This window comes from Delphinus delphis, chromosome 3, assembly GCF_949987515.2.
Source record: "Delphinus delphis chromosome 3, mDelDel1.2, whole genome shotgun sequence".
NCBI lineage: Eukaryota > Metazoa > Chordata > Mammalia > Artiodactyla > Delphinidae > Delphinus > Delphinus delphis.
In genome coordinates, this window is record NC_082685.1 from 15,299,675 (window position 1) to 15,315,247 (window position 15,573).

Consider the following 15,573-nt stretch of genomic DNA (forward strand, 5'->3'; position numbering starts at 1 on the left):
AGGTGTAAGTTTTTATTTTTATTTTTTAATGGCATTGTCCTATAAAACCACAATAAACGTAGTGGAAAATCAACAATAATTGCGTCCCATATTAAGAATTCCCATGTTGTCTCCCAAAATGTCTGTCTCCCATTCAGACAGGTTCACACATTGCATGTGATATGTTAATGTTTTCTTTTAAATAAGTATATTTGTTTATAAATAGCAAGTTGGTGTAAAGCACAGGTGGATCTGTATGTGATGAAGGTGGTGGGTGTGGACTGACTAGGGTCACACCAACCCTGAATGTGTAATGGTCTGGGTCCCTTTGGCACTGGAGCTGAGTTCCTAATATGTATGCCCCAGCCCTCCTAGCTTCTGCAGGAGGAACCTTCTACATCTTTACAGTAAGATCAGCCCTAATCTCTTGGGGCTCTTGAACATCATCAAAATGATGAGTTGCGGGCTTCCCTGGTGGCGCAGTGGTTGAGAGTTCGCCTGCCGATGCAGGGGACACAGGTTCGTGCCCCAGTCCGGGAGGATCCCACATGCTGCAGAGTGGCTGGGCCTGTGAGCCATGGCCGCTGAGCCTGCTCGTCCGGAGCCTGTGCTCCGCAACGGCAGAGGCCACAACAGTGAGTGGCCTGCGTACTGCCAAAAAAAAACCAAAAAAAAATGATGAGTTGCAACTGGAACTGAGGAATTGAATTTTTAAATTTTATTGAATTCTAATTAAGATTTTAAAACGCATGCCCATTTAGTTTTGGAGAACATTGAAGTATGTTTGGAACATCTTGGGTATGTGAATCTACTTTTTCTTTTTTTTTTTTGGCCACGCCGTGTGGCATGTGGGATCTTAGTTCCCTGACCAGGGATCGAACCCATGCCCCCTGCAGTGGAAGTGCAGAGCCCTAACCACTGGACTGCCAGGGAAGTCCGTGAATCTACTTTTTTAACTTTAAACTTTATAAAATCTACATACAGAGCAAATATTTTGAATGAAAAGTTAGCTCCTGAATTGAGATGTGCTGAAAGTGTGGAGTACGCATGGATTTTAGACATTTAGTATGAAAAAGTAAAATGTCTGTTTCTTATAGTGGTTACACATTGAAATGATATTTTGGGTATATTGGGTTCAGTGAAATATACTGTTAACTCACTTGACTGATCACATTTATTTCTATCAGGCACATGTAGATATAGTACAAGTGTGAAGGATCTCTTCCTCTGTGCAGCAGCCTGCATTGCCACCCTCCACCAGGTCCTCCTCTGACTTCCTTTTCTAGGCTCCTAAAGACTTTGGGCCCTGTTGTTTTTTGGTGAATTCTCAGCTGGATTCTCTTTCTCATTTCTGTCCTGTCCTAATAAGGCCTAGGGGCCTCTGAGCCCTTGACACTGGGCACACCTCTTGAAGCCTTTGCTTCTCCACTAAGTGTTAGACTGGTGGAGGGAAGGGGCCCAGATGAATCTCTCATCTGCGTAAGGCTTCTAGGGGGTGGGAGGAACGTGGCAACCCATCTACGTTACTGGTTACATGGGAGGAGAACACTTCTCTGCTCCTCTTCTGTGTAGCTCTTTGTCCCAGGTCCCAAGCAGCACAGAGAGATGGGAATCATTGGTGGGAGGACATTGAGACCCCAGAGAGGGTAGTGGGGGCACCAGCCCAGTTCAGCTCTGCTCTCTGCTGGGTGAGACACGCCGGGCATTGAGTCTAGAAGAACTCATAGAATGCCAGAGAGTTATGTGGAGAGGTAGGGAAGGGCCATGGACCTCAAGCTGCTTAGCATTGTGGGTCTCCAGCTTTCCCCGTGCACGGCTTGCAAACCAGTTAACTAAACCCAGTGAGTGCAGGTGGCGTTTTCACTGAGATGTGCGTGTGCACACATTTTCATTTTTTTATTCAGTCATTCTGTGCACTAGATCTTGGTTTGAAGCTTCATGTGTGATGAACGTTAGTTCCACACCCTTAAATGTTATTCCTGATTTTAATAAAAAAGTGACAAGGAGTTCCAGGAAATGCTGCAGGTTCATTGGGAGTGTGATAGTCTGTGTACTGGGGCAGGGGTTTTGGTTTCTGATGGGCTGAGAGCTCCTCACCAGTGAGCAACTCTTATTTTCTTAAGTGGATGCTAAGGACAAGCTGACCTGACCATGTCTGCCAAGGAGTAAACTTGGGCTGTGCAGCAGAATATGAGTCTGTGAAATTCTGCTGCAGCTGAGGTCCCCTGGGGCACAGCACACAGGGCTGACTTTGCCAGTGGCCACTGCCTGTGGCAAGGCCCAGCTGCCCAGAGCAGAGTGGCTGGAGGCTTGGGATGGGAGGATGGGGGGCACCCCACCCCCACCCCCCACCTTAGAGATCAAACATGCTTTGTGGTGTTTGACCTTTTCTCTTCAGCACCTGTATCCACTTTTCTGTCTGTGTCAGAGTTGGGGCACTTGACCTCTGTGGATCATTTACTTCAGTGGGAGTTAGGTGGAATTAATGGCAAGCAGAAACATTAGTTTTCACAAAGAAACAGATCCCTGTCAAGTTCTTTGCTTCCCTAGCTGTTCTCATGTGAAATAGTGTGAGTTTTGTCCCTGATTGTCTTCTTTGCACTCTGAAAGTTGCTGAGATCTAGAGGAGGTTGGTTATTTAAATCCACACATCCATCTGAAACTGACATGGTTAGATCCTGAGGGCAAAAGTAAACATTGAATGTTTGCTGAGGGCAGGGACCTCCTTGCAGTGCATGGAGGTGGCTTGCCCTTACCTGAGAGGAGAAGCACCTGTCTGGAAGTCAATGGTGTGTGGAAGCCAGGGCCACTCGGCTTGTTTCCCTGGGGCTGCTTGACTGTTAGAGCACCAGCCTTTGCTGTAACCTTGCCAGTGCATGTCTAGTTTAGACACTGTCAGCTCTCATTGTTATTTGGGTTCTGTACCTGATGAAAGGTGAGGCAAGGTAAGAGGAAAAGTCATCTTAGCTGGAGCCACCTCTTGAGAGTGCCTGATAATGACAGATGTATCCTTCTTTTTCTCAGATCTTTCTTTTAAAATTCAGCTTCACAGTGAAGGTCAGAGGGTAATATCATTAAAGAAGAGGTCACCCATAAGCCTTAGCTCTTCATCAAGGTAACTAGGCTCTCCTGCATCTCTAAACTCTGAGTCAGTGTGTGCCCTTGTCCTTGATAGATGTGTCTGTTCCTGGCTCCTTGGTGTGTCTCCATGTCTCCTCTTGGCCTTTGAGGGGCTGATTAGGCCTTCCCTCTCAGTGAGGAGTCTTGGTGGTCAAGGCTGAAGTGTCACTTGGATGTCAGGATAATGGTGTCTCTGGAAGCTCTTGTGTTAGCCATCTTCCTGGGCCCCTTTTTTCCCCAGTAAGTGTAGTCTTTAGTCTGCCTCTCAGCTACCATTCTGCTGCTTTGAAGAGAAGCTTAGAGACATGATGTGCTCTTGTGGGGATATCTCTCACCCTGTTAGCCTTGCATACTCATGGAGGTTGCTTCCCAGGGAATGAAATTGTAGGAAAGTTGGTTGGAATGTCACCTTTCCCACTCATGGGTCTATTCATCAGTTTTATGTTGTTTCCACTTAAACATAGCAGGACTAACTGTGTGCCTGTGAGCTGGCATGTTCTGGAACATTTCAGCCACAGACAGTAAACTACCTCTCGCCCATGTGCTGCTACCCATCGGGTCTTGGAGGTTGTTCATCGTCTGCACTTCATTTACCTTCCTCTTTGCCTCCCAAATTCCCAAACAGCTTGACTTTGACCACTTGCTTGGAGGTCAGCACTAACATGTTTCCCTGGTGTTTGGCGTGCTAGAAAACACCATAGTTGTTTTTTCTGTACTAGTTTTAAATTTCATTCATGAGGACCATGAGCTTGGATTTTATCCTTTTGTTGGAAATGGGAGGGTTCCAGAGAACCAATGTGATGTCACTCTCAAAAGCTTTCTGATCTACACCCAGGCCACCCAAGACTGTACTTTGAGCCTTGTTTGGTTAATCCTAGTTTCTCACTCTTAGACATTTTCTTCACTTCAGTACTTTATCTTTAGCGAAGTGAACACCATCTCCCATTCTTGCTTCCTTGCAGATTCTTCTGTTCTCCATCGTTACCTATGCTTCCTTCCTACTGGGGAACTCTCATCTAGGCAGAGGAAGTGCCTGGCGTCACTGCCTGCCTTGGCTTTGCAATCTGCATGACTCTGTGGCTATATTGGAGTCCACCTCTCAAAGCAGGATTTTTCTACATGAAATAATAGCCTGTTTTGTTGGCATTTCATATTGTAGTGTCGGTTAATCTCAGTGTTGCATACACCAGAACAGCTCTTTTGGAAAACAAAATCACTTAAAAATAAAAGGTTTAAAAGTAATGGCAGACAGAGAAGTAGGAGTAATAACTTTACAAGAGGCAACCAGAAGAAAATGTCAGTCTTACCTTACCTGTGAAGGGCACAACCTGAGACCTAGGTCAGTGGGAATGCAGAGTTTGAATTAATGGCACTGTATTTCTGTCAGTCTTCCAGCCTCTAACTTGGAGACTTGGCCAGGTCAAGCCTGCTAGTTGCGGCGAGCAGGGGCTACTCTTTGTTGCAGTGCACAGGCTTCTCATTGCGGTGGATTCTCTCGTTGTGGATCATGGGCTCTAGGCACGTGGGCTTCAGTAGTTGCGGCACACAGGCTCAGTAGGTGTGGCTCACGGGCTCTGGAGCACAGGCTCAGTAGTTGTGGCGCACGGGCTTAGTTGCTCTGTGGCATGTGGGATCTTCCCAGAGCAGGGGTCAAACCCGTGTCCCCTGCATTGTCAGGCAGATTCTCTACCACTGCGCCATCAGGGAAGCCTCAGCTCGTTGGTTTTTAAATGTAAATAGGTGTAGTGGTCCACAGACCCACCACCATACACTTCATTTTATGGTTTCACGTACTCACCCACTTGTATATCTTTACCTAATTTCATCTGTATTGTGCATTTTACTTTTCTAACATAGCATTTTGTCACCTACATTTCCCTCACCTTGACGCAAAGTCTAGAAATCTATGGAACGGGTTGCAAACTGAGGCCTGTGGGCCAGTCTGAATTTTATCGGCACATGGCCATAGCTATTTGTCTAAAGATTGTTAGCAGGCTGCGTTCATGATATGGCAACGGTAGAATGAGGAATTGTAAAGACTGTATGTCTTGCACAGCTGAGTATATTTACTGTCTGGCACTTTGTAGGAAAAATTAGCCTCCCCCTGCTGTTTTAGTAGTTTTGATCTTCCCCATATCAAAGTTTTGCTTTCTTTTTAACTGCATGCCCATCTCAGGAACATTTTAAATTCACACATTGTCTGCCCAGATTTAACCATCAACACCATGATGTAAGCCGTGTGTCATGGTGGAACCTTTTACTGTACCTCCAGCTGCTGGCAACTTTCATAGGGAAAAGATGGTGCAAAACTTTCACTGCCCCTAATTTAATGTGCCTGCTGATTGGTTTCTAAAGCAAAGGGACTGGAATTCTCATTGACGGGGCGGGGTTTGTGGCCTGCTGGGGTCTGGCTCCTGGTCTTCCTGGCTGCAAGGTCCTTGTGGGCCTGGTTCCCTCCAGTGGGGGACAGAGAGCTAGAGTGTGTCTACACACCCTTAGCAGGAAGGCTAGCTCATCTCCGCTTTGGGTCGCCTGGTTCAAGGCAGCTGCCAGCTTGAGTCTGAGGTGATGGGGCCCTGCTTGGCAAGTCCATGGGGCAGGGGGACGGGGCATGTACAAGCTGCATGAAGGAGGATTAAGGCTTCTAAGAGCTGCCTCAGCACACAGCCACTGGCCAGACTCCAGAAACGTCAGTCTGGCTGATGACACGAGCACTGTTCTTAGCAGCCGCCTGAGCCGGTCAGATGGAAAAGTAATCCTGTTTGTGCTTCCCTTCTGACACAGATCACACTGTGGAACGGGCCTTCACTGTGAATGGGGGAAGTAGCTTCTGCTCTGGGACCAGGAGGAAAACATACCTTCTGATATTAGTGTTCCATAGTCAGTGTAACTAACATTTCAAGGAAGATGTTCCTAGCACAGGATAAGATTTACTGCAGATTGACTAGTATTGAGAAATTGCCAGGTTTTTACCAAAGTCAGGGTCCCCCATCCCCTTCTCTGTCTGTGGTTAGACTCTTTCTCTTGCCTCCCAAGTGATTCTTTATAAGAGAACCTTGCAGTGATGGGGAAGGGTCTTCCTTTGTCTGAAGGGTGAATGCTACTGTGAACTTGTAATTTCTTGAGAGACTGGGGTCAGCTGGCATTGGCCAGCATTTTTCTTGACATGAAACAAATTCAAGCCATAGCCACTCTGACCATTTACTGCTTGGGAAGCATAAATAATTAGGTCTCTACTCCTTGACCACCTCCCCTCCATGGCATCAGCAGGGAAGTGTACCGCTGATTTCACCCATGATGTGGGCCAATTCACAGATAGCCAGGTGCTGCGAGAATTATCTTGACTTTGATTTGTGTGCGGGGGTGAAATTCTTTGGAACTTGCTTGAGGGTCATGTGACATTCAGCTGCTTCTGCAGAAAGGGAAAGTCTGTTGATTAATACATGCCAGGACATGGATGTGGGGTGCCCTCAGCCAAACAACAGACCCTCTGGGCCCAGCAGTTGGCTAGGCCTTTGCCCCTGGGCTTGGTGAGCAGAGGCAGCTGTGGAGCAGAGCACTCAAGAGACAGACAGCCCTAGGTGACCTTCTGCTGACCAGACCACCACCCACTCTGTTTCTTTGTTGCCAGGAGGATGAAGATGAAGGTGATGAGGCCACCACCTCCCATGTAGGCTTGCTGTGAGGATTAAATAAGTGTTCAGTACAGCGCGTCAGCCCAGGAAGCAGCAGTTACCTACTGGCGAGCTTATCTAGGCCCTAGCAGAGATGTGTGTGTTGGTAGCTCGCATAAAGCTCTGCTGAGTATGGTCACTGTATTTCATGGGAGAGTTCATGAAGCTTTCCAGTTAATCTGCACTGTTCCTGCCTTCCCTTGCATCTTGCTCCCGGCGTGCTGTATCACTTTAGGATGGAGGTGAGTGAATGGACAGGACAGAGTCAAGGTGGGGTCACTGGGCTTCGTGGGCCCTCTGGGACACCAGGAGTTAAGGTGGAACTACAAGTACAGAGTGTAACTGTCAGCCTCTCACAATGGACAGAACTGGAACTGAATCTCCAGGAATCAGCCTTTCTCTTTTCCTCTGTTGCTTGCTTTCAGAAGCCTAGACCCAAGCCTACCCCATGTCTGTCTCGCCTCCTAATCTCCAGGAAAGAAAGTGTTTCTGTTGAAATTTGAAAAACATTGCAATTGTGTTGGCTGCTAAATACTATCTGTCCTTAGATGAGTTGGAATGATAGCAAACAATATCCTTGAAAGCAGGAGTGCTTAATCAGGGGTCTATAAACATAGGAAAAGAACTGACATTTTTATTTTCATTAGCGCACCCAGAGGTTCCCAAACTTTCTTGGTTCACAGCATCATTAGCATCTCAATTTTTTCATCATGATCTTAGGCCAAAGGAAATACCTAACAATTTTGTTTATTAGGTAGTTAGATACAAACAACTGAATAAATACTAATGTCCCAACAATGGTATAGCTGTTTTGGAGGGGAGGGCACATAAATTGAAGGGAAAAATATGATATTCTTGGATTACTACAGCCAGTTCCTTATGGAATGTGTGTGCCTGTTGGGTACCGCACAACTCCTCAAACCTTAGAACCAGAACCTTAGACACCTGCCATCCACATTTCCTATCCCACGTTAGTTTTTACATGGTACAGTTGTCCCTTGGTATCAGTGGGGGATTCATTCTAGGACACACATAACAGACACACACTGCTAGGCACCCAAATCCGCAGGTTCTCAAGTCCCTTATATTGCAGCGACATGGATGGACCTAGAGATTTATATTAAGGGAAGTAAGTCAGACAGAGAAAGACACATGTTGCTTATATGTGGACTCTAAAAAAATGATACAAATGAACTTACAAAACAGAAAGAGTCACAGGTGTAGAAAACAAACTTACGGTTACCAGTGGCGAAAGGGGAGGGGAGGGATAAATTGGGAGATTGGGATTGACATATACACACTACTATGTATAATATAGATAGCTAATAAGGACCTACTGTATAGCACAGGGAATTCTACTCAGTACTCTGTAATGGCCTATATGGGAAAAGAATCTTAAAAGGAGTGGATGTATGTATACGTATAACTGATTCACTTTGCTGTACAGCAGAAACTAACACAACATTGTAAATCAGCTATACTCCAGTAAAAAAAATATTTTTTTAAATGGCATAGTGTTTGCATGTCCTCTGTCCTGTACTTTAAATCATCTCTAGGTTACTTATACCTAATACAATGTAAGCACTATATAAATAATTGTAAACACTGTGTAAACTCTTTGTAAATAGTTGCCAGTGCACAGCAAATTCAAGTTTTGCTTTTTGGAACTTTCTAGAATGTTTCCCCCCAAATATTTTTGATCTGCTGTTGGTTGAATCTGCAGACACCAAGGGCCAACTGTTTGCTTTTTATCACAGCAACCTAAATTCAGGCTTTGTAAGATATGATACTGTCGAAAGGAATATGGTGCAGTCTAACATTATGAATTACCTTGTGCTGCTGGTTCCCACAGTGCCTCTCTGAGTTACTGTAACACCCTGTGGTCCTTCAACACTCAGTTTGGGAACCAGGACACTGACCATCTAATGTCTCTTCATCTTTTTCTTCTTATTCCTGTAAACTGGGAATATGTTGTAAGATACCTGTTTGGAGTAGATCCAGAAATTAGACACACAGTTGGGTCATGGCAGCCTTCTTTGGGTTGGAAACAATAGGTGAAATTCTCTTCCTGTCCCTTGACGTTCAACTATCTCAACACAGTACCTGCTGGCTCCCACCTCGACCACAGATCAGTGTGAAAACAGAGAGGGAAAAGCATATTTGGATCTTTCAGATGTAAAACTTTTGAAGACGGTATACTTTGTCGTGAGAATCCAATTAATTCCTCCATATCTGCAGATAGATTTATAAGTTTGAGTTTTCAGCCTCCTTTCCCCATTGAGCCATGGTGCTGAGAGCCATTCATTTCCTGTAGGACTGAGAGCACACAGAGAGCACCCTGCGTGCACCCTCATTGATTAACTCTGTCCCCACGCATCCCATCTTTTGCACCTGTAAACAGCGTGCTGCTGTGTGCAGGTATAGTTGAGGATGAACTTACTATTCCCTACCCCACAGTCTGGGACTTGTGAAGAACAAAAGCCCAACATGGTCACATGGCCCTTGCACTGTCCCATCCTGCCTGTCCTCCTTTAAGCTCTTCATATGCACTGGTATCTCTCCTGCTTACAGACCTGTGCCTGTGTTATTGCATCAGTTGTGCCTTCCCCTGTCCATCACAAGCCTTGTCCCTCTCTACCTTACCCACCACAGGAGTGCACACCCTCTCTGTCCATGGCCACAGCAACTCTGCCATTCTTTTTCACAATACTCACCCAGGTATTGCTTAATCACTCAAAGAACATCATGTCGACTGCAGAGTCCCTAAGCCTGGCATGTAGCTCTGATGAGATGCATTGGCTGAGCAATTTTCCGTGTGAGACTGTGAGCTGATTTCCTTTTCCAGAGCTTTGAAATTGAGCTAGAAGCCCCAGGGTGACAATCGTGTGTGGTCACTGTAGCCCCTGAGTTGTTCACTGAGTACTTGCTGTGTACTGAAAGGACAAGAGAAAAGTAAAGATGGCCCTGCCCTTGGGCTCCCAGGTGTGTGTGGGGGGGGCTGACCATCAGAGTCACTAGACAGAGATCAGGGAAGCACCAGGTACAGCAAATGAAAGGCATGAAGGTGACAGAGAAGGTGCCCATTGTGGCCACCATGTTGTTCGGAGTGTTGATGTCAGGGGCTGGGACAGTGCAGGGTAGAGGCGACCACTGTGGGAAGAATTTACCCAAGGTGTCAACCCAGTTGGATCTGTGCCTTAGAAGAGTCGTCCTGTGTGGCTTTCACATAGCGCTGCTCACCAGTGCCTCTCTTTCTTGGCCCACAACAGACTAGAGATTCTGGTGTTTTGCTGCAATATGCATGAATGGCTTCTTAAAGTTTCCCAAGGAGTTTACTTGCCCACAGTCCTGGGAGGGCTGAGCTGCAAGCTACAGACTGTCTGGGTGTGGTTTCTTGAGGTGCGAGTCCTGCCTGGGCCCCAAGTGGGTACAGAACAGAAGTCCAAAGCATCCCATGATTATCCCCATGGCTCAGTTTTCGTATTTCATGATCCCTCACATCGGGGCCATGGGTGTCACCTGTCATTGGTTGTCCTCAGAGCATCGTAAGACAAACTGATATATTTATGGATCCCATCTCATCTGTCAAAACCACGTTATCATGCCTTCTCATTTGAGCTGGCAACCTCCAGCAATTTTTTTCCTTATAAATTGACCTCAGTTGTTACAAGTATGTGGGTCTTGTGCTTAGTTTTTCATGTTACTTAAGATGGGCCAGCCCATCCTGGATGTTTGCATTGGACGCTCCTGGGGGTGCATGTTCAGCTCACAAATGGGGATTTCTCAAAGCTCAACTGAAACTTCCCAGGAATCATGTCAAATTATGGGCCACAGCAGCCCATAATAGAAGTGGCCTATCTTTCCACTTCCTGGGTAAGTTACTTCTCTGTGCCCTGGTTTCCTTATCTTTAAAGTGAGGATGAGGCTAGAAGCAATCTCAGAGTTGTGAGGATTTAAATGTCACTGTCAGATGTGAGCTGGCAGGCTAAAAAGGGTGTTTTAGCCTCTGTGGTAGAGGTAGTGATTTAAAGCAGAGATAAGACAAAGTTAAAGGGTCAGATTTTCTGTAGAAAAAGGTCTGTTCATTTTCTGAGCAGAAAGTTCAGCTTCCTTGGCTCAAGGGCCCATGTGGGCCTGGCTTGAAGGTGAAGGAAAGTGATTGTGTCCAGAGTCCTCCATCCTTTGGCTTTGCTGAGAGTCCATTTGGAGAGAGAACAGGCACAGCCCAGCCCGGAAGCTCCAGAAGTCATTTACCTTGATTTCAGCTTGCCTCGGGGACACTGCTTGAAGGGTTCCAGAATGTCATTACTTAATAGGAAATTTATGGGGCTGCTTCCTCCTGGTGGGATGGGCTTGTCTCGCTCCCCTCCCTCCCCCCAGCAACCTGCGTCCTTGTGGCTGACAGAGCTCCACTGTCCTAGGGCCAGAGCGTCTCCTTCAGGGTGGGGCTGCTCCTGTCCTTTGTGTGCCATAGCTCACCTGGCACATGCTTGGCTGTGTAATTCCTGAGCTGCTTTCTAGGAGACCTCTAGTAGTGGAAACCAAACTGCACATCATTCTTGTTCCTCACTTAATGAGATCCTCACTTAATGCCACCCTCCCTCCCATGCTTGCTTCTCCAGCACATCCAAGACTCCCTTCCTGATGGAGCCAGAGTTACATTCATCCCCTTTTGCTCCTTTGGACATGTTGATCCTGCTGCATGAAAACCCCTCTCCCAAACGACTCCAGGTGTCCTTAAACCCCAGTGACATATTTCCTTCTCTGTGGTGCTGCCCCTCTGTCAATACTTGTGTCCAAGCACTCAGCATATCCTGTATCTTTCTGTATCTGATTTGTGGCCACCGTCTCCCCCTTCTGTCTTACTAGCCCCAAACCCCAGTTTCTGTTGTTGCCCAATAAATGATCGTCCCCATCCACTTAACCTATGGAGGGTTTGTGAGGGAGAGTCTCTGCCATCTTGTGGATGCCTCTCCATCCTCCCTCCTTCCAGCAGTTTTCTACAAATTCTTCTAGCCCACTGGCTTCCCCACCTGGAATCTGCAGTAAGTCTTGGCTGGCTCTCCTCTGGAGAGGGTCACAGAGTGAGGCCGCAGGCCAGGCTGCCCTCACCACTCCCACTTTATCCTTGTCCTTCCCTGTCTTGATACTTGCATCCTTAACTGTGGGGATTTTTTTCTTTTTTTTTAAATGAGTTTACTGTTTTGTTTATAGTACCTTTATTTTGAAAGGAAGCTAAATCAGGAGCCACACATAGATATCAGTAAAATTAAAACCACGAGAACAGGGCTTCCTGGGTGGCGCAGTGGTTGAGAGTCCGCCTGCCGATGCAGGGGACACGGGTTCATGCCCCGGTCCGGGAGGATCCCACATGCCGCGGAGTGTCTGGGCCCGTGAGCCATGGCCACTGGGCCTGCGTGTCTGGAGCCTGTGCTCCGCAGCGGGAGAGGCCACAACAGTGAGAGGCCCACGTACTGCAAAAAACAAAAACAAAACAAAACCACGAGAACAAAACAGTGATGTTAAATTCCATCCAAATAATAGTATCGTCTGCTGACACCTCTGAGCCCAACCTTTCACACTGGCACAAACAGGGACTTTCCTTGTCAATGCTGGAAGGAGAATAAAAAGAAATGAAAAGAGGGGAGTAAGTAATTAAATGCCATCTACCTAAAGGCAGTCTGTGCTTCCCTGGTGGCTTCAGGGACACGGTTCTGTGAACCCTCCTATGGCCCCACCTGAGCCCTAGCATGTCACTCTGCAGGTGGCTATAGACACTGCTTCTCTGAGATTGAGGTCCCACTCTTTATCAACTAAACCTCATAACTTGGAGAAATCTTTTCTCTTTTCCTTGCCCAGTCACTTTAGGAATGAAGGCATGCTTTTTGTCTGCAAAGCTCCATGCACAGCCAAACGCAGCTTCCAGGTACTGCCTCCTTCTGTCGCCTCCTTAGGCTACCCTCACATCCTGCCTTAGGTCAGCAGTGACATGCTCTCAGCCAGATTCCTCCCTTCCTCCCACATTACACTCAGTGTCGAGTGATTCAGCCTAGCCCCTTGTTCTCTCTTCCCTCTGTTCTCTTCTCTGAGCAAGCCCTTTCTGATGATTCTACACCTTATCCCAGCCTTTGGATGCTCCCTCTCCCTGGATCTGTATGTGGCCTCATCCTGCTTTCTTTGGGGTATGTTTACTCAAGTCAGGGCTCCAGGATCCACCCTGTCCTTTCCAAGCTCCCAGCCAGGTGCACTTCATGTACCTCCACCTCCATCCCCTCTGTCCCACCTTGATTCATTGCATGACACTTCTTCCCAGGACCACATGGTGCTTAGTTCTGGCCATACTTATACCAGAAGTACCCCTGATGGGAAAAGGAAAGTGCCTTGTATCCCCAGAGCCTGAAGCAGGCCTATCCAGTCATGTCTGCCTTTGGAAACTATCGTAGTCCACAGTGCTCCTTCGAGGTTGTTGTGCTATTGCAAAGTTTCATCAACCCATCATCAAATTAAGTTGCTTCGGGAAATGTCCCTTCGTGGTCCTGAACTCCTAGCACACTGCTCTCTTGGCTTCAGGGATGCTTTCACAGGCTGCTGGCCAGCCAGTCTCCACCTCCAGTCCCCATCACATTCTTATGCCAGATGCCCATTTGGTTTTAGCTTTGGGTGTCCCTTCCCCATCTCTAGCACCGTGTGTGCAAGAGAGGTACCAGGGATCGGCTTTGCACCTACAAACCCTCCTTCCTGTAAGTGTTCTTCCTGGGCTGGTGTTCTCCGTGTAGAAAACTTAGAAGTTGTCATAGGAGCTGTCCCTTCCCTCTTGGGTCTTGGGAGTTACCTGGGAGGGCGTAAACTCTAAATTCTTGCTGGCATCTTGAAAGCAGTTGGACATCATTAAATAGTTAAGTTTAGCATCAGATGCAAGACCACATCTAGACACCTAACTCACACTGCTGTAACACGCCCTTCCTCCAGCACTGGACAATTGCTGAGATCCAGAGTCTTTTGCATGCAGTGGCCATGGGCTGCTCCTGCACAGGTTCCCGCCCTGCGGCAGCGTTTTCCTTGGGGCAGCACTCTCTTCATGTGTGCTCTCTGGCCATTTGATAGCTAGACCTGTAATCAACCAGAGCACCCTGGAAGGAAAGCGATCTCCTTGGCCATGTCAGTTTTGTCAGGCCTCGGGCCAAGAGGTCCAGCTCTCCACAGCCCCCCATGATGAACTCACCACTGAGTTGCTTTTACATAGCAAGTTCTCCCTTGTGCTTTAAAATTCGGTAATTTGCTGGAACTGCATTTACAGAAACCACTGTGAGAACCTTGTTTCAAATTACACTTGGAGTGAATTATAAAGTAATTCATCAGCAACTAGAGTGCCTAGTATGTGCTAAGTGTGTTCCAGAAAGAAAGCTGTGACAGAGACAGCCAGCTTGCTGTGTTTTTTCTTGTGCCCTCTGCCTACCAGCTCCTGTGGTCCTAAAAATCTTCCCTCTTTTCCTAAGCCCTTGCCTGACTTCGTCAGCCACAGAGGTTTTCTTACCCTCACTGAACTCCTAGGTTTATTACTGGAGTTGCTCATTACATGCAGGCAGCTCCTAGCTTACTTTCAGTCTTTCTTCCTGCAGGGACTGATCATTCCTTTTTCTTGCCCTCAGAAAGGTGTCAGAAAAATAGTGCACAAAAAGTGCAGATGATCAGTACTTTTGAGCAGATGTTTCTTCTCATTAATAGAGTGAAGAAACTCGACATTCTGAGTAAGGGGTGAGTTAGTGCAGGGGTCCCCAACCCCCAGCATCAGTCCGCGGGCTGTTAGGAACCGGGTTGCACAGCAAGAGGTGAGCGGCGGGCCAGCAAGTGAAGCTTCATCTGTTTCTCCCCATCTCTCACATTACCACCTGAACCATATCCCCAGCCCCCACCCCCACCCCGCCTTCCGTGGAAAAATTGTCTTCCACGAAACCAGTCCCTGGTGCCAAAAAGGTTGGGGACCACTGGGTTAATGTGTTTCTGAGGGACAGTTTGACATTAAAAACATGAACCCACTGCCCTGTGGTTGTCCTGTTAGAATAACTGGACAGGTGCACAAAGTCGCCCTTGCAGTGATGCTCATGGTGTGTCTTGAAGCAGGTGTTGTTGAGGGCAGTGCACAGGACAGAGTGCTAATGAGGCACTGATGGAGGGGGGACGCTCATGTGCCACCCCCAAGCCCCTAGCGGATCACAGGAGGTGCCCCTCTACACCTTTATAAATAAGCTTTGAAAAGCTGGTTAATAGAACAGTAGGTCAAGTATGGATTCATTTTTATGTTACCACAGTTACCTTGTGGTATTTCTGTAATCAGCAAACATATTATTTAAGTTACCAAGAAAACGTTCTTCATAAGCGTGAGCACTCAGCAGTGGACTGCGTGGGCTAGTCAGGAGTGGGCAGCCTGGCCTTCCTGCTCCGTCCTGCCTGGCCCCCACTCACCAAGTGGAATTACTCACTTGGCTAGATGCTTCATGAACCACAAATACAAATAAGAATTTTAATGAAAACGACATGATTTGGGGCTTGCAAATCATCCTCTCTCATACACAGTGTCCCGTAAAAGCTCTCAGATGTGAAAACTTGGTTTGTCGCATATTGTACCCACTTCCCTGTGAACTCCATAGCTCCCACAGACCCTTCCAGCTCCTGGTTGACTCTAGGCTCCATGTCCCGGCCCTCGGAGTTGGTACCTGATCTCTCTTCCCTACTGGATGATGAATCTTTGAGGAGCACACTCACTGGGGCCCTTTTAGTCAGTGCATGGAGTGTCTCCCCA

General features: G+C 47.2%; 1 protein-coding gene across 2 annotated transcripts in view; it reads left to right on the top strand.

Annotated features, from left to right (window-relative positions):
* Positions 1-15,573, top strand: part of BRD4 (bromodomain containing 4) — an 83,233-nt gene that overhangs the window by 31,859 nt on the left and 35,801 nt on the right. The window contains exon 1 of one of the 2 annotated variants that reach the window (XM_060008147.1): positions 6,454-7,015. The exons of the other annotated variant lie outside the window; for it this stretch is intronic. Coding sequence (XP_059864130.1) covers positions 6,906-7,015 — 110 coding nt within the window. The 5' untranslated portion in view covers positions 6,454-6,905. Of the gene's footprint in view, positions 1-6,453; positions 7,016-15,573 lie in introns of those variants that run through there. 2 annotated transcript variants of the gene reach the window in all.